This window comes from Tachypleus tridentatus, chromosome 4 (genome assembly GCF_004210375.1).
Source record: "Tachypleus tridentatus isolate NWPU-2018 chromosome 4, ASM421037v1, whole genome shotgun sequence".
Lineage (NCBI taxonomy): Eukaryota > Metazoa > Arthropoda > Merostomata > Xiphosura > Limulidae > Tachypleus > Tachypleus tridentatus.
Genome location: NC_134828.1, coordinates 85905706 through 85924734, shown reverse-complemented (window position 1 = coordinate 85924734; position 19029 = coordinate 85905706). Strand labels below are relative to the sequence as shown.

The 19029-nt window shown below is 33.8% G+C and overlaps 1 protein-coding gene across 3 annotated transcripts in view; it reads left to right on the top strand.

Annotated features, from left to right (window-relative positions):
* Positions 1 to 19029, top strand: part of LOC143249616 (latrophilin Cirl-like) — a 118608-nt gene that overhangs the window by 80673 nt on the left and 18906 nt on the right. For all 3 annotated transcript variants that reach the window (XM_076499759.1, XM_076499757.1, XM_076499758.1), the window contains 8 exons: positions 2309 to 2418; positions 5469 to 5660; positions 7255 to 7438; positions 8841 to 8984; positions 10323 to 10540; positions 11924 to 11973; positions 12972 to 13083; positions 15717 to 15820. In XM_076499759.1, coding sequence (XP_076355874.1) covers positions 2309 to 2418; positions 5469 to 5660; positions 7255 to 7438; positions 8841 to 8984; positions 10323 to 10540; positions 11924 to 11973; positions 12972 to 13083; positions 15717 to 15820 — 1114 coding nt within the window. The remainder of the gene's footprint in view (positions 1 to 2308; positions 2419 to 5468; positions 5661 to 7254; positions 7439 to 8840; positions 8985 to 10322; positions 10541 to 11923; positions 11974 to 12971; positions 13084 to 15716; positions 15821 to 19029) is intronic.

Below are 19029 nucleotides of genomic sequence, written 5' to 3'. Positions count from 1 at the left end.
TACGGCCCTTCGACAAAGGATATGACCAATCTCTGACAAGGTGGGGGTCGAATACAAGGAACTGCAATACTCTTTGTGCCTAACATAATGAATCAATCTGCAAAAGACCCATTTCTTGCCAACAAAGAGAATAAGAAGCACTTTATTCACGCATTTTGAGACATTTTGCAAGCATCATAATGTGTTTCATTGATGGTAAATGTGGTTGTGATTTACATATCGCCATGAAATCAACGAATTCTGCCAAAAACAACATTACAATCAACTTTCGAGAAAACACACTGATGCAGCTTCAAATGACTTTCTTCTTTTCTAAGAAAAACAATAAGAAATAAAAAAGACCAGCATAAAAGCTGGTCGCTACTCTTGGAGATTTATATCATCTATTCCTGTTCCTACACGATTTCAGGGATTGTGATACAACCTCAAGGCCTTTTGGAATCGGGGAAGGGCGTGCGACGTTCAAGCAATCCCAGAAGAATGCAGACTTTCAAAATCTTGCACTTATCTCTCTCAGAATCTGCAATCTCATGAATATTTGCAATTAGCAGGTGAAAAGGAGCTTGTCGTGGTGTACAATGGAAAATGAGAGGAGAGATTAGATATACTGCACCATTAACTGTTCCGCTCAAAAGTGGCAATTGGAACGACATTAGTGTAAGCGCACACTCTTTAACCAACTTGAGCGAAATTCAATGCACTAAAAGTGTGTCTTTACGAGTACAACAGTGAATGGGAACAATTTATAACCAACATAATATGGCTGGAAGATCGATAACAACATCCTTGTACAAATCATGGCTGACTTGCCTGCAGTGCCAGCAAACCAACTAAAGGTGATTCGATGCACTTGTGGCAATGACTGTGACACAAATTGCTGCACCTGCAGGAAACATGGACGTGAGTGTTTGCTGAAGTGTGGTGAGTGTCGGTGGTATCAAATGTGCCAACTCTCGCTCCTTGTGTATCGAATAAAACATACACTTTCGAACAGGTAGTCTATGTTACTGATTCACAAGTTGATAGAACGTTCTCCCTATGCACAAAGGGCTATATGATAGTTCCTAGTTCAAACAAGGATGTCTCGTGTTTTATTTGAAATGACCTTTCGAAGCTTTTCAAACGAGATTCTACATGGTGGGATAAAACTTGTAATGGTAACTGTTGACAAATTATGTTATCAAAATAAATATTGCATTATTATATAGATCAATAAATTTGTAATATTATAATTTAATTCTGTCTTTTCTTTGCTAATCCAAAATAATTTGTCAAAATCTTTCCAGTGTTTATAGTAAAAACAGCAAGTTGGTGATTATGCAAAGCCGCAAAAAGACATAACTCACGTCAAAGTTGGAGGGGGGTACGAATTTAAAACAGCGGATAAAATTAATTTGAAATTTGTTTGGGGTCATGGGAAATCTTAACATAAGGTCACCAAGATATATGTGAAATAGACTAATATGTGATGTGCTAGATGAACATTATAAATGAAGATATGTAGTTTTAAACCATGGTTTCCAAGTGTACGAATAAGAGCAAAGATCTATTCGACTGTTAAAGGAGTATGGTAGTGGAATTTTGTCTGAGTGTTAAAAACACCTATCACTTTAATACGTTTTGTCGACATTAGGAAACTTCTGTCAATACAAACTGCAATTCCACCATCTTCTGGTGACTCTCCAAGAGAAAAGTAGTTTAGAAACCGTAATTAACGTAAACTGTGTTTCTACCGACAGAATACGCAAAGTTGATCTGGATTCGAAAATCTGGAATCCGATAAACAGTTACAAGAACTAATATGCAAGTCGAAAACCAGTCTAAGAAATTGCTTATATCAGATGCAAGCAAAATGTTGGTGTTTAAAACACTAACTGTTGTCAATGAATGACGAGTATTATGTGATGTTGTCTGATGAGACCGAGGCTTCATTTTTTTTATTGAGACTACAGAAAAAATATAGAGGGCACAACGCTAGGCGCTTGGTCGTGTTTGTGGTGCTGACTGTCGACTGCTGTTTCTGGTTTAATATAACGAGGAACATTATTTTGGCAGGGTACAGATCTTTTGAATTATTTAGAATGGCAAATAGCATTCAAAGGTTACTTTCCTTTGTTTCTACGCATAAACAAAGTAAACTTGATTAAAGTGGCAAGGTCAACCATTTTAAATCTTTTTTTAAAAATCAAAATCAAAATCGGTAGTTCTGGGATTGTTCAATGTAACGAAATTCATCAGTACAAAACTGTGTTTGTTCTCTAACAAAATAATTAATTATTTTCTACATTTATGAATTCCTGTAAACTAGGTAGAGCCAAATGGTTTTGTGTGGACGCAGTTAACACAGTATATTGGAGCGGTACTTCACCTGATCTAAGTGAGTGTCAGTCACCCTGGGCAGAGAGTCTTGAAGGAAGAGTAAGTATTCTAAATAAGAATTTTCCTTATTTTTTTGTGTTGGTCTTTCTTCACACAGGAGTCAAACTATTTTTGTTGGCAGACATGTTTTAACGGTTTTATTAACTAGATCTTGTCTTAATTTCACATATAAAATAAAAGGTTATTGATGTTTCTTACTGTTTTCTCCTCCTAGTGTATAAAAGTTTGCTGAGCTTTAAAACAAAGCTTTTCGATAATAAAATATTTGATAAACATCTACAGGTTGTGTTTGTAAATACATATAAGTTTTATAGTTGCAATAAGAAATCAGTAGTGTTGATGTAAAATAAACTGTAAGTATTTTCCAATCGACATTAAATTCTAGTTTAGAAAAACTACGTCACCCAGCTATAAAAAAAAGACGACACACATAAGAGACAGATTACAGTACAGTAAAGGTAAAACGAATTGCACTGAGAGATATCTGAGGGTGGTGGACTTACACAACTTGTGAGATGTAACCTCTGTTCACAATGTTCACTTGTGAAATAAAATGAGATCACAAATTGGAACTAAACTAATAATAAAAAAATAGATTAAGTACGACTGCTCAAGCCCACAAAGTCCCAGATTTGAAACTGCTTTCTGCAGACAGATGTGGAAAATAGGTTAATGATGCAGAAAAACAGGAAAAAAGTAAAAGCATTTCTCCTGCAGTTGACATTTCGACTGTCATGTAATAAAATTCACATACCTGTAAAAACAATATAATAAAATACAAGCTGTCCAGAATTATGTGTTTGTTATAAACAGGAAGCTACAGAATGAGCAAAATCTACCTTATGTCTGTCGTCATTGACGGTGAGACAAAAAGGAACAGAATGTCTAGGTTCGAGTTACTAGCATTAATATAAAAAACAATAATTTATTACCTAATTTTCAAACTTTATGAAATGTACCGAGTAAAACAAACAAGTGGTGATTTAATTAATTTACTATACTTCAGCTGGTTCGTTTTCTGCAAATGTCACAATTAAAAATGATATATATATATAAATTTTATTGCGAAAAATGTTTTAAGGAAATTTCATTGTCCAGTACTAAGACGGATAACTGTTTGTTTTTACTTCATTATCTTTCATTTTGGTATTGTAATTGAAATATAAATAATATTTGTTTCTTATTTCATTTTATGTTTTCGAATTGTTAGGAAATAATTTAAAAGGAGACGAAAATTGTGTTACTCATGTGTGTGTGTTTTATAGCAAAGTCGCCCTCCGCTAGTACAGCGGTATGTCTCCAGATTTACAACGCTAAAATCAGGGGTTCGATTCCCCTCGGTGGGCTGAGCAGATAGCCCGATGTGGCTTTGCTATAAGAAAAACACAAACACGTTTATAGCAAAGTCACTTCGGCCATCTAGTGAGCCCATCGAGAAGAAATCGAGTCCCTGATTTTAGTGTTGTAAATCCGTAGACTTAACGCTGTACTAGTGGGGAGCGTGTTACTGTTCCATATTTATTTATTTATATATTGTTTGTTGTTTGCAGTATTAATATTGCATTTGGCATTCAGTACGTGAACTAACTTAAAAAGGTATTAATACAACATTTCAGGAATTAGCAATGAAAATTACAAGGAAAAAAGTCTGTCATGGAATGATATGCAGAACCTAATATGTACGGAAAATCTTTCTTTAAAATGTTATTATATTTCCATAGTTTATTTTCTATACCCCTTCTTTAGTTCCATTTAATACGAACAACTCATAAAACCCCGTCGTATTTATTTTAGGAAAAGTGCGAGATGAGTATACAAAATATTCAGTTTATTGTTTTTGAATTTTGCGCTTAGCTACTCAAGGACAATCTGCACTAGCCGTCCATAATTTAGCTGTGTAAGACTAGAGGAAGGCAGCTAGTCATCACCACCCACCGCCAACTCTTGGGCTACTCTTTTACCAACGAATAGTGGGATTGACCGTCACATTATAACACCCCCACGGCTAAGAGGGCGGGCATGTTTGGTGCAACCGGGATTCGAAACCGTGACCCTCGGATTACGAGTCGAGTGCCCTATCCACCTGACCATGCGGGGCCATATTTATTTTATTTTAGCCATAAATTGAAAAACCCGGCAGAGCCAGGTGGTTAAAGGCACTCGACTCATAATCTGAGGGTCGCGGGTTCGAATCCCCATCACACCAAACACGGTTGTCTTTTGGCCATGTTATAATATGACGATCAATCCCACTACTCGTTGATAAAAGAGCAGTCCAAGAGTTGGCGGTGGGTGGTGATGACTAGCTGCCTTCCCTCTAGTCTTGCACTGTTAAATTAGGGAACGGCTAGCGCCCGATACCCTTCGTGTAACTTTGCGCGAAATTCAAAAACAAATGAATAGAACAATTTGGCCTATAATGACTTAAATAAATGGAGAATAAATAAGGTTAGCTCTATTAGACGTTTGGAAGGCTTGTTATGTTTTTAAACGATTAAAAATATTTCACCTAAGCTTAAATATTATGCTACATCATACTTTAGATGATACTTTTCACCTATTCAGAAAAGTACCACAATAACTAGCTTTGATTATCATAAATTTCTGTAGTAGCAAACTAAGATATTATTTTATATCTGTTTTAAATACTTATTTTGTTATTTATCTTAAAACTTTAATTCTAAATCACTCAGGCCCCGGCATGGCTAGATGGTTAAGATGCTTAACCCGTAGTCCGAGGATCGCGGGTTCGAATCCTTGTCACATCAAACATGGTCAACCTTTCAGCCGTGAGGGCGTAATAATGTTAAGATCAATTCCAATATTCATTGGTAAAAAAGTAACCAAGAGTTAGCGGTGGGTGGTGGTGACTAGCTGCCTTCCCTCTAGTCTTACACTGCAAAATTAGGGACGGCTAGCACAGACAGGCTTTGAGTAGCTTTGCGCGAAATTCAAAAAACAAAGAAAGATTTAAAGAAATTTACTCGAAAAAATAGCAAAATCAAACAAACAAATTAAAAAAACAAACTTGCAAGAAAAATCCGGTTTGTTCATTAATTACGTTTGTTAAAAAAACAAAACGATATCAGATTGACGGAGGAGAGTCTGTCGTGAGCATCGGGACTGAACTTGCTGTTATTATCCGCACCAAACCTCTATACGGAGGCGATATTACCCAGACTCTAACCATCCTTCACCGGCTTGTGACCAGAATGGAGGACAGAGTTGAAGACATCGTAGACGATAAACAAAAATACAGAGTTATTCTAGAGATGCTATACGTGAGTACTCGATTAATGTGTGTGTGTTTTTTTTTTTAAGGAAAGAGACAGAGATAATATTTCTTTTAGACGTTACGCACTACTTAATTGTTAATAATACGCGTGAAAGTTTTACTTAAAAAAATACGCCATTTGTTTAAAGAATAAACTTCAGTTTAAAGGAGAGAAATACTGATATTTACTTTTAACGAAGTATTACATGCATTTCTTTGGCCAAATAATGTTTACTTTCATAACTTATTTCGTATTAGAAAACAAATGCATATAACATAAAACCTGCGTCGAAAACAGATCCTTGTATAATGAAAACAGTAAACAGGTTTCGAGCTTAATATATTCATACATGAATTATATGTGACTTAGTAACATGACCCCTAGGTCTTTCAAAACGTTTCAAATGAATTTAAAGTAATTTAGTAATCTTTGCTTGGTAGTTGGGTAAGTTCTCTACAGACTGGAACTCTTTTCACAATAGGTTATCGATTTAACTAGGTATCATTTTACATTGTGACTCCAGCATTGTTTCGTCGCGTTGTCTCATATTAACAAATATCATTTTGTCAGTGATAACTTTTTTTTATTCCTAGTGTCAGGACAATTGGAATTCTCGAAAATCTGGAGAAACAAAACATGTGCAACAACACAGAACCTATTACAATACAGTTCGATATTTCCAGTAATACAGCTATTATTGTATATCCAGTGCTGCATATTTTGGTTATATTACGCATCTAACCAGTAAAGACTGAGATTTAAGTTCCGGCCACTTGCTCTGCCAAAAACAAAACACGTTGCGTCCACGTATTTGAGTACTCTTTATAGGAAGAAGGTGGTTCGATTTCAGTTTTAGAGCTATGTTACTATCTATGCAGACTAAGCTCATCTTATACTATCTGTCAATATAGAGACAAGTTACAATATCGCTTACCTCTTCTGTCAGTAGAGAAACATGTTCCAATATCGCTTACCTCTTCTGTTGATAGAAGAACATGTTTAAATACCGCTTTCTTCTTCTGTCAGCAAGAATAGTGTTCGAATCCCAGTTAGCTGAAACGTCATTTCTAGATCCATTCCCGTGACTACTTAGTCAACATATCTTACAAATTCTATTCATACTTGTGTTTAGTCAACACAAAACAACAGTTCTAGATCTACTTAAGTGTTCTCTAGCTCAAGACATTTCGTATATAATTTCTTTTAAACAATGAATTACAATTCTCAATTTGTTTATGTCACAGTAAAGAAGTTAAGTCCCTCTCATACGACGTTTTTATTATAAACACTAAATGAAGTCACGGTAACGTGTTATTTTAGTAGAGACATTTTTTTAGTCATGTTTACACACATTCTGTCAGTATTAATACAATTTCAACTGCCATTAATCTGATATATTCGAATCACGCTGAAGTAAATACGTAAGTTAAAACCAAATTCCTGTCTAGATTTAATTAAACTTCTTTATATTTTTTTATTATTTCAGTCATTTAGGGTATTTTAATTAACGTTAACATGGTATTCCGATAACACTTACTTTATAAAATCCTTATTATGATAAAGTACGACAGTTTCTTGGATTATTCATACTTTGTCACAGTCTGTACAATCAGTAGCCAGTAGCCTCCTGGAGGATTTCCAGTACCAAGCCTGGCGAGACATGTCATCCCTTCAACAACGTTTCGCAGCCTCCACTTTGATCCAAAGACTGGAACAGAACATGTGGTTACTTGCCAACACACGTTCCTTCGGGAAGCGATGGAGCCATGCAGAGAAAAATATCTGTAAATGAAGTTTAATTTTATATATATATATAAATATAAATATATATGTGGCAAGGGATTATACTTCCCTACTAATAGGAAATAGTATTTACTAAACGAAGAGTCGGTTGTGAGGTATTTAGTTTTCCAAGGTTGGTAATAACTTCAGTTAGCGGAGAGTAAAATTATCATAATCCTGTCTAACAGCCGTGATTATTTAAGTGATAATTAGAAAACTTTCCCAGGAAATGAACATGAGATTTAGTCCAAGAATGTTTTTAAGAGAACTAGACTTATCGTCATTTTACAGTACATTTCAAATATCCTTTATGACGTTTCCCTAACAGAATTACTTAAATATATATATAAACGAAAATTGTTTTTATCATCATTATTTATTCATCGCATTCTTTCTTGGAAAGTTACTCCATCTTTTGGGTATTCTTTAAGTATCGTATACTGGGTTTACACCCAGTTAAGCCTTTCCTTGCTTCACTTTCAGTAATGGTATATGACAATAAATCGTGTTGAATGAACGTAATTATAAGATTACTGTTCCAAATAAAATGTCAAAACTGGAAAATATTCTTTTAGTTGCGTTTTCCTGAAGGATCGTTTTAAAAGTTTCTTTCCTGATAATAAATATACTGAAACCTTTTGAATTACTTTCTTTACATTTCTTGTGACATGTGTAATGGTGCAAAACATTTCTAACAATACACAACTGTTTATTAACATTCCTAAGTGCAGTCTGTTCTATAATCACTTACATCTCTTTATTAACATTCCTAAGTGCAGTCTGTTCTGTAATCACTTACATCCCTTTATAAACATTCCTAAGTGAAGTCTATTTAATCATAATTTACATCTGTTTATTAACTTGTTCAAGTCCAGTCTATTTAATCATAATTTACATCTGTTTATTAATTTGTTTATGTCCAGTCTGTTCTATCATCACTTACATCTATTTATTAACTTTCCTAAGTGCAGTCTGTTCTATAATTACTTACATCTGTTTATTAACTTTCCTAAGTGCAGTCTGTTCTGTGGTCACTTACATCTGTTTATTAACTTTTATAATTAGTGGTTATTCTCTCTTTATCATTCTTTTTTTTTTTTAATGAACGTTTCTGATTGGTGATTATCTGTCATTATTTACACCTGTATACCAACATTTTATCATTCATATTTGTTAATTAACTTTTGTTGGTAATTCTGTTCACGCTCACATCAGTATTTGCGTTTCTATAACAGTCTGTTTTGTCATCAGTTAGATTGTTTTATTTACATTGTTAAAAAATACATTTTAAACACGGATTTTTTTTCATTCATATTGTTAAAGTTAAAGAAAGCATATACCTATATGTATATTCGTCTTTCTATCAGAGTAGTACATTCAAATATATTTGTATAAATTTTCCAGTGGTTTCAGTTCGATTGGTAGAGACTTGGTCAATAACGACCGTAAAGTTCCCACTAAGAGAAGACGTGGAAGGAACAAGTTGGGCTGTGATCCAAGACGTCATTGTACTCTCAGCCCCAGCATTAGTTGGAAGTGGAAGAAACGGTAATTTCATAACAGTAGCGTGTATCTAGTAGCCACTCGCCAAATCTCGTCTTTTGCTTTTTATTTCAGAAAACGTTTTATCTACTTTCTTCGAAGCTTTTGCCAGAAAGAAACAATAACAGATATTTCTGACGTTATCAGATTTCCTTTGAAAGGAATATCGATGAATTTTTTAAAGAATTTTCAACATAATAACAATGCAAATTCCAAACGTAATTTTTGGTTTTATAATGTAAAAACTCGGATCTTATAATGACTATAGGTTTTTGGTAGACATGATTTAGTGACTATACAATCCTAGCTGGTTATGTTGTGCATGAAACGATCTCATCTAAATAGCTGTGGAAAAAAAAAATGCTAAAAATAGAACATTAATTTTCCTGTCTAACAATATAACTACAAGACTTCACTCCGTTTTGCTTCATACAAAAATTATTTAAAATGTATTTTAAAAATATATTAAGTTACATACGTCCTGTCCGATGACCGTGCATTTAAGAATATCTCTAAAACGTGATTCTTATTTCAAATCGTTTTCAAATCTCACATCTCCGGTCTGCTTGTTTACGTATTTCATATGGTGTACGAAAATGACGGTTTCCTATTGCTGGCTCAATAATACAATCACACTCAAATACATATACTCTGGATCTGACAACTTCATCATATGTCTTCATACAGAATAGCATGGATATCAGCTTTATTCTCCAACTGCTTGATGTATGCAATTGTTGAAATGATGTAATATAGAATTTGCTTGTGTAAACGTAATTTGTGTTGCTTTTTTCAGACAGAGACCCTTCTTGATTATTTTGTATACTTTTGCATGGGTCACGTGGTTGGACAGGTTTTGCCACTGACCATTGTCAGTGTTACAAAACGTTGCATTTGCTTATCACGTGTGGAGGTATGACTTGTTACAGTTTGTTTATGAATTGTCCAGATACCTCAGATTAATCCATATTATATTGTTTTCCAATATCACTAATTACAATAAATAACTCAAATTTGAATATTCTAATTCTTGGATCTTAACACACCTTCAGGATTTAAGTGTATGAATGTGCTGTGACGGAAAGAACTGTTACTTACCCTTTAAACGACTGATTAATTTTAAGTGACATCAACGTACGTCAAACAATGTCAACATGTATCTTTGTAGTACATACTTTTAGAAAGGATGTGGTTTCACGTAACGCTGATTTGTATATTTAAAATACTTTTAATATAGTGTATTCAACTCTCTATATGTGCATATACATTTATTGTCTGTTATTTTGTACTATGCCTGTATATTTTCTATTGACGTACAATGCAGATATCCTATTACGTTTGTAGGCTTCGTAAAGATTGTTTTCGTGGCCTTTAAGAAGATTCAAGATTTCCTTTCTCTTGGGGAAAGTCATCCTGTTTCTACTAGCTCCGATTACTCCTACAATTCCATGGTAGTCAATACGACACAGATAATCAATTCATATGTCTTAAGTGCATCTATTGACCGGTATCGAATGGTACAACTTCATCAGCCTGTGACTGTTATACTAAAGCATTTACAAGTAATGTTTTTACTTTATTTGTTTTTGAAAATACACAACTTTTGATTAATTATTCCTATAACTCTAATGTCTTTAATGTGTTTTAGTGAAAATTTTAGTAAATATTTTCATAAAACAGATTACATTATAACCATTTTTCCCCTAAGTATAAATTTAGATTTTTAAAGTTTGTTGATTTAATCTTTTTGCAATCTCACTTCGCACCTTGAGAAATTAGTTAGCATGATTCGGCCTTTCAAACTTTATTCAAGATATTAGAATATTGTGTTTGTATGTGTAATCTCTGATGTCGTTCACTTATAATAAAGACAGGTTTACACTTCTATATTCAGCTGCAATCAAAACTCTTCAGTTGGTAAATAATACCATATTTCACATTACTGTGTCTTTAGCCTACAACATTACCTTTTTTTGTATTAGAAAAAAGCCACGGTAGGCTATTCGTTCTGTTCACTACAGGAAATCGAACCTCGGATTTTGGCGTTGTAAGTCCGTAAACTTACCGCTGTTCCTGAGGGAGACCTAGAGGATTATGCAACATACTTAGTTTCTAGTTTGAAGTTCATAACGTTTTTTCTTAGAATGTGGCATTTGTGACGAAATGTTTGTTTGTTTTTTAATTTCATGCAAAGCTACACGAGGGCTATCTGCGCTAACCGTCCCTAATTTATCAGTGTAAAACTAGAGGAAAGGCAACTAATCATCACCACCCACCGCCAACTCTTGGGATACTCTTTTACCAACGAATAGTGAGATTAACTGTCACATTATAAAGCCCCAACTGCTGAAAGGGCGAGCATGTTCGGTGCGACTGTGATTCGAACCCGCGACCCTCAGATTACGAGTCGATCGCCTTAACCCACCTGGCCATGCCGGGCACTTGTGACGAATTAGATATTACATAAGATTTTTTGTACAAAAGAGAAAAATTACTACTTACAATTTGAAACATCTTTGTACAATACAGAAGAATTACTACTTACAAGTAATCGATGGGTATACGTTTTATTTCAACATAGCTTGCATTACACAAATCTTTTTCAGAAGAACGTTTATTGTTCTCATCACTGTTGAGCTTAATATTATCATTTAAGATTGCACTTTTTAAAAAACTGGATCGTTATCTTTATTCTTTTAAACTAGAGAATGTTAATTACGAAGTTCAGGAAAAGGACAAACATGTTTATTTACAGTATATTTAGCCGAAGTTAAAATGAGTCAATGTAATTGTGCGTTTTGTAACACACGCACCTCGTCTGATAGGTTTCACTTGTTTTCTTCAGTACTATTGTTATAAGGAACACTGACTAAAGTGTAAGCGCTTATATCCAACACCATGTCCAGATTGAAACTAACAAAAACTATTGTTTTTTTTCTTTCTAGGAAGAAAATGTTACCAATCCACAGTGCGTCTACTGGGACTTTAATACAAGGTGAGCTGAATTTTGATATCAAAATACCTCGTAGGTTTCACACTTCGTTCCGCTGCACTCAGGGTCTAAAGACAAAAGTGTTTGCAAATATATTTAGATGTAAATAAGTCTGCACGTGGTGCACTTTCACTTAGATGTATCTACAAATATGTATATTTAATATAGATATGCCCACATAATGTGCGTTTACACAGGTTACGTCTAGTTATGATGAGCTTACCCACCACATATGTCTGCCTAAGGTGCAGTTACGTAGTGTTTATACCTACAGATGTATCTACGCTGATATATATCTAAAATTGCGCTTCTACACTAAATACAGCGTATCTACATGGAGTATACCAATACGTAGCTGTGCCTAAACGTAGCATATCTACATGCGGTATGCCTCAACATGATGTTTCTACACGAAGTGACACATAAAGTGTAATGCCAAACTTACAGTCAACAGTTCTGTAATTAAACACAACCATTATTTTAAGTTCGCCAAAACACATTTTACTTATAACTCAAGATATTTTTAGCAAGTATTATTTTTTTGTTATTGCTATTTGTTTCAAAAATTTTATCAGAAACTTTCAGTGCTTATTATGTTACTACATGTTAGCGATTTGAAACCATCATTGATTCGTATGTTAGTGATGTAGTCTGAAAAGCACGGCTTAAAACTGGAATTTCAAAGATAACTAAGATAGTTTAATTACTTAATGATTAAGAAACGCGGTAAAGCATAATAACTATAAAAACTTAAGTATTACTTTCATTATATTCCTAGAATAACGAAATAATTAATATTGATTAAAGTCAAACTTTGATCTTCAACATGATTTTTAACAGACTATCAGTTTTAGTTAACAGCGATCTATAATATGCTAGACTTACACTATTCTCATTGGTGTGAAAACTTTATCATATATTTTTTTCTGTATAAACACAATAAATCTTGAGACCTCTGAGGTCAATATTTTAAAGTGTCAGGCATTTGGTTTGATTCCCAGGCTTTGGTCTTCTGATGGTTGTTGGATAAAAGAGACAAACAAGTCCTACACCGAATGCTCCTGTAATCACCTAACAAATTTTGCTTTACTCATGGACGTCTCTGCAGAAAAGGTACCATCTGTATCTATCTATTCACTAATTATTTTCGGAAGTTCTACGAGCTGATTAGAAAACAAATGAGTATACTGAAAGAAAAATAACAAATTATTCTTGCTAAACCGGGTTAGCACTTTGGAAATTAATTAAACTGTGACAATTGATTTCTGACGTAAATTCAAATATTTTGCTCTTCCGACTGTCTTTGTTAAGTATTTTCAAGATACTATATTAAGCATTTGTGAACACCAGCTAAAAACTAATCATCTTAATTTGTGTTTTACTGTAAACGGCCTTAATTTAATAGGCTTGACATGGTAACGTGGTTAGGGCGCTCGATTCGTGATCTGAGGGTCGCGGACTCGAATTCCCGCCACACCAAATATGCTCGCCCTTTCAACCGTGGTGGCGCGAATGCGTCGGTCAATCCCACTATTCGTTGGTAAAAGAGTAGCCCAAGAGTTAGCGATGGCTGGTGATGATTAGCTGCCTTACCTTCAGTCTTACACCGCAAAATTAGGAACGGCTAGTGCAGATATCCATCATTAAGCTTTGCGCAAAATTAAAAAAAAAAACAACTTAAATGAATTCCAGTTGACCATAAGATTAAGTGACCATAAGTTTTCGACTAGTTTACTTTCAACCGTTAAAATGTTTTATCTGGAAACGTGTAACTGCTGAAGCCGTTATTGCTATAATTTTAAAACACGTGGTTACTTGTTAAATATTTTATAGGTATTTTGCTTTTACTTTCTGTCTACCCAGAAGCTCTCAAAAGACTGAAAGTGTTAAGGTATTTGGATATGTTATAAGTTATATCACGTCCTTGTTGAATCTGTTTGTTCGGTTTTGGTTTTGTATCTACACGAGGGCTATCTGTACTTGATATCTCTAACCTAGCAGTGATATACTAGAGAAAAGACAGTTAATCAACACCAATCTCAGCCAATTTTTGAGCTACTCTTTTACTAACAAATACTGAGATGGACCGTCACGTCACAATGTCCTCACAGTTGAAAGGCCGATTTTCTCCTGTGACTAAGATTCGAACTTGTAATATGCAGGATAAAAATCTATCAATATAACCACCATACCATGCCAGATCCCTTAATTTCATAGGCGGTTATTAATAGTCAAACAAACTGACCTTCTACCAGTCTAAATAGATACTTAATCTTATAATCAAGTAAAAAACCTTGTAGAGCATAATACATTGGAAACGATTTTGCTCAATTTTTACTGACAAATTTTAATTTCTTTCACCTCGTATCGATTAAAGTGTAATAACTTAGATAAACATATTAAATTCCGATCTGAGCAGGCTACCTATTTAGAAAAAAAAATTAAAAAGCAGATAAGTAAAGATACTTTTCACACGTTCTTATTTGTAAAGATTATAATGTATTGTTTCTGTGGTCGGTTACTCTTTTAAATCTATTTTCGGTCGTAAACCCAGTAATATCTCACAAGGCTCAATTAGTCTATGAGACATAGGTACGCTTAAGCCCGTATTCTAAGCTATCAGTGCAAAATAACTTTTATCGTAAAAGTATAAAATGAAAAACGAAACATAATAAAATATTATAACAAATACTGTTAATGAAAGCAACATTAAAAAATAATATAGTGTACTTTACAGAAGCACTTGCTATTGGTTTCCAGAACTATTGCATGTCTGTGGTTCATCTAACAACAGTGTAATATGAGTAAAACGTTCTATAATCGTTCCTAAAAAATGCTTGTGGCCAATGTAAACTCATTAAACAAATTATATTTAAAGATACCTTACATCTAATTTAAATTGCTACGACACAAATTACGAGTTAGTAAAAACACCGAAATAAAAATTACAAAATGTAAAAAAGGAAACGTGACTTGTTAGCACAAGTAGAAGAGGCCCGTTCCTGGGTAAACATGTTTATCAAACATAACTGTGGAATAAAATACAAATTAAATTGTTATATTATTAACGTTAACGGTTTTTTATTTTTTAAAACAGTAAGTAGTATTCAGGTGGATTTTATTACTTTAAATCTTTCATTGAATTTAGTCAACATGTTGCCCTTGAAACAGTGGTTAAACCTGATAATCAAGTTGCATTTCCATGAAGATGTTGAGTCTTGAAACGTAACAAAACCAGAACAAGCTGACAACTTCATTTCTCAAATTAGGAAAGAAAAGTGCTAAATTCAGTTAGAAAGTTGAAAGATTCAAATTATCTTTTATAATAATTGCGTACAAATGTACGTGTATTTATATCTAATAACCTCTCCTGTATGTAAGCCCGATATGTCACATACCTCCACTGTCAAGGCACGGTTTATTTTACGTGTACAATGTTTTTTTTAGCCTATTTTTTTCAAATAAAATTTCATAAAGGTTTTATTTCTCTAATTATTCATATCTGTATAGTTACGAGCACTGATCTCTGTCTCTAAAACTCGTTTAAAGATCTGTACATTAATTTTATAAATACAAGCACTTGAACATGCCATTCTTCACATTGAATATAATTATCGTCATTCTTATTATAATTATTTTAATGATCTTGCATTAGTTTCTTGCAAAACTCTGTTAACCATTAAACATAATTAAACTAGCTTATTTTCCCTATTTTTTGCTTATTGACAGGTTTACATTATTTACAGGTGAACGTGGATGATATTCTAAATATTCAGATTGTGACGATTATAGGCTGTGGAGTAGCCATATTTTTCTTATTGGTTACTTTTGTAACTTTACACTTAGTTAGGTAAGTTCCTAATTTCTTTATAACGTATAAAATAGAATAGAATAGCCTAACAATAGTAACTAAAGTGGAAAAAAAACTTCAAACATTTTAGTTTCTTATGCTATTTAATTGACTTCACACCGACAAAACTAAAATATATACTTCAGATATCCTAAGACTGGTCTTAAATTATATTTAAAAAATGCTAAATACAAACGTACCAGTATCACCTATTCCTTCCATCTTTTGATATCAGCACTTTCTGTGTTCTTCAGATCAGTAAAACTTCGATCAAAGTCCGCTTTTTAGGTTTTAATTAAACAAAATGAAGGATGAAATAATAAAACACGATCTCGTTGTTTTGGTTCATTTATTTTTATTATTTCTTCTAATTATAATTAATTTTAAAATGTAATTAAACTTTACAATTAACCATTTTCCTACCGACAGTATTTTCTTGAAACTAACAAAATCACTAAAAATAAATGTTCAGCTCAATAGATATTTGTATTTATTACTTGTACTGTATAATACCGGTTTCGGAGGACTCCACCCCTCTTCATTAACCTTGAACAAAAACACATCGAAATAATAAGATTAAGTTTTATGCGGTGATGGAATGTAGGCAGTAAAGTCACTGAAAACGATTTGTTTGGTTTGTTTTGAATTTCGCGCAAAGCTACATTAGGGCTATCTGCGCTAGCCGTCCCTAATTTAGCAGTGTAAAACAAGAGGGAATGCAGCTAGTTATCACCATCCACCGCCAACTCTTGGGCTACTCTTTTACCAACGAATAGTGCGACTGACCATCTCATTATAACTTCCCCACGGCTGAAAAGGCGAGCATGTTTTGTGTGACAGAGATTCGAATCCGCGACCCTCGGATTACGAGTCAATGTAAACGAAAGTTGATTGTGAATATTTAACTTCGGGCTTTCTAATATTTCCTGAAGTTTACTCTAATAGTCGATAGGCTTATTTTGGTTTTAGCAATTATTGTTTTGTATAGGTGTTTTATGGTATTACCAACACCTTCTATAGTGACACCTACTGGAAAGAAAAGGCTAACATTGATCTTGAAGAGTAAAGTGATTAAGCACGAATATTAATCCTTGCTTATTATTGTTTATTTATTGGTATTGTCCATTCACTTATTTTCTAATTACATTAGTTTTCACTTGGAAAACCTGCAGCATAAAAATGTACTTCAGTTTGACCTCTTTTAATTTTTAATAATAGGGTGTAACTTTTAAAAGAAAATCAAACCTTTTGTTCGCTTTTCATCTGTTACTTCATATTTTCTAAGATAAAATAAAGGAAAATAATGATTGTAGGAAACTAACTTAAGCATAAGCTTAAATAAACTAGATAGTTATTTGGTATGATGTTAAGCACAAATCCACATAATGGATTCACTATGTAACATAAATTTTGTTCCTGGATAGTATGTGCTATTTCTTAATTGCTTATGTTGTAAAAGTACATAAAATAGTCATTATTCCTTTCAAACTTTGCTTTTGCGACCTGGATATTGAAATTTATAAATTAATGTATTTTTTATTTAAAAAAGGGCAAATTATCACATAAGGTCTGAATAAAACAACATATGAATCAAAATTTACATGTATTTATACTAAAGTTATTCAAAACTGTTTAAAAGTGGGTAGTTTTTCGAGGTTTACGACAGTAATGTAAATCACTTTCACGTGTCAGCCCCCAAATATAATCTTCCATCATGTTTTCGTTATACGCTCCTTGGTAGTGGCGTTCAAAGTCCAGTATATCTTGGTGGAAGTGCTCGCCTTGCTCCTCTAAGTTTGCTCCCATGTTCTCCTTGAATTTATCAAGATGAGTGTCAAGGATATGGACTTTCAGGGACATCCTGCAGCTCATTTTACCATAGTTCTTCACCAGAGCCTTAACCAGTTCCACATAATTTTCGACCTTGTGATTGCTCAAGAAGCCCCAAACCTCTGCAACAAAGCTACCCTAAACTTTTCTCCTTTCTACTGAGCTTCTTGAGGAATTCTGTGCACTCCAGGGTCTTTTTTATTTGTGACCCAATCAAGACACCAGCTTTGACCTTTGTCTTAGACAGTTTAGGGAAGAAGTCTAGAAGGTTCTTGAAAGCTGCAGATTCCTCATCAAGAGCTGTGGCAAATTGTTTCATAAAACCAAATTTTATGTACAATGGTGGAAAAAACACTTTCTGGAGGCCCACTAGTGGCTCACACTTGACATTGTGCCTACCCACAGAGAACTCAGTCCGTTCTGGCCAGTGCTTTCTGTTGTAGTGCGCTGCGGTGTCCCTGCTGTATAATATAAAATCTTACTATTCAAGCAAACAAAAATTGTCCGTCTTGCCTTTTAGAGTTTTTGTGCAGTGCTTGCAGGTAAAGTGAGGTATCCATGGTTTGTCTTGACCCCCGACAGGCTTCACACATTTTAGCAGATGCTGTCACAGAATACTTTTTCGCACTTGTCTTGATAAATTGATCACATACATAGCAGAATGCTTCTGTAGAATTCTTGCAGCTTCTTGATGCCATCTTTGATAAAATCAGATAGATCTATGTGTTCACTTAGGCAGCTAGAAAAAACAGAAGTGATGAAGTGTGAACCCCTGTATATATATTACTATGGAAAGTTCTAGTAAATTCTCGTAAATTCTGCAACATTCTAGAAAATTCTTGTAAGTTCTTCAACATTCTAGAATGTTCTTGAAAATTCTTGTAGGTTCGATAAAATTCTATATCAGCTACTCAGCACTGAATCTACCTGGAATGTTCTGGAAAATGGGCAAATTGAAGAATTTCATTACCCCGGTCACAAAAGCAAAGTTTGAAGAGAAAAAAGTCTCTTCCAATTACTTTAAGCATAAGCAATTGGGAAATAACACTTTCTGTCCAGGAACAAGAAAAAGTAAAAAAAAAGTTTTTACGTAGTGTTATCTGTACTCTGCCCACAACGAGCATCTAAATCCGATTTTTTAGTGTTGTATGGACGCATATTTTCCATTGAGCTACTAGTGGACCACTATAAAAAACAGTAACTCTAACTCCTAGACATAGTTTGACTGTCAGGATTTGAATTTACCTTTAAATATTTGACAAATTTTAACTCCTTCATACAAACATTGGCACACGGTTATTTAGAAAGAAAAAAGTATGTGTAAATATTCCTCATCGAATTTCAGTGGGTTACATATGTATATTGTTGTCTTATTTCTA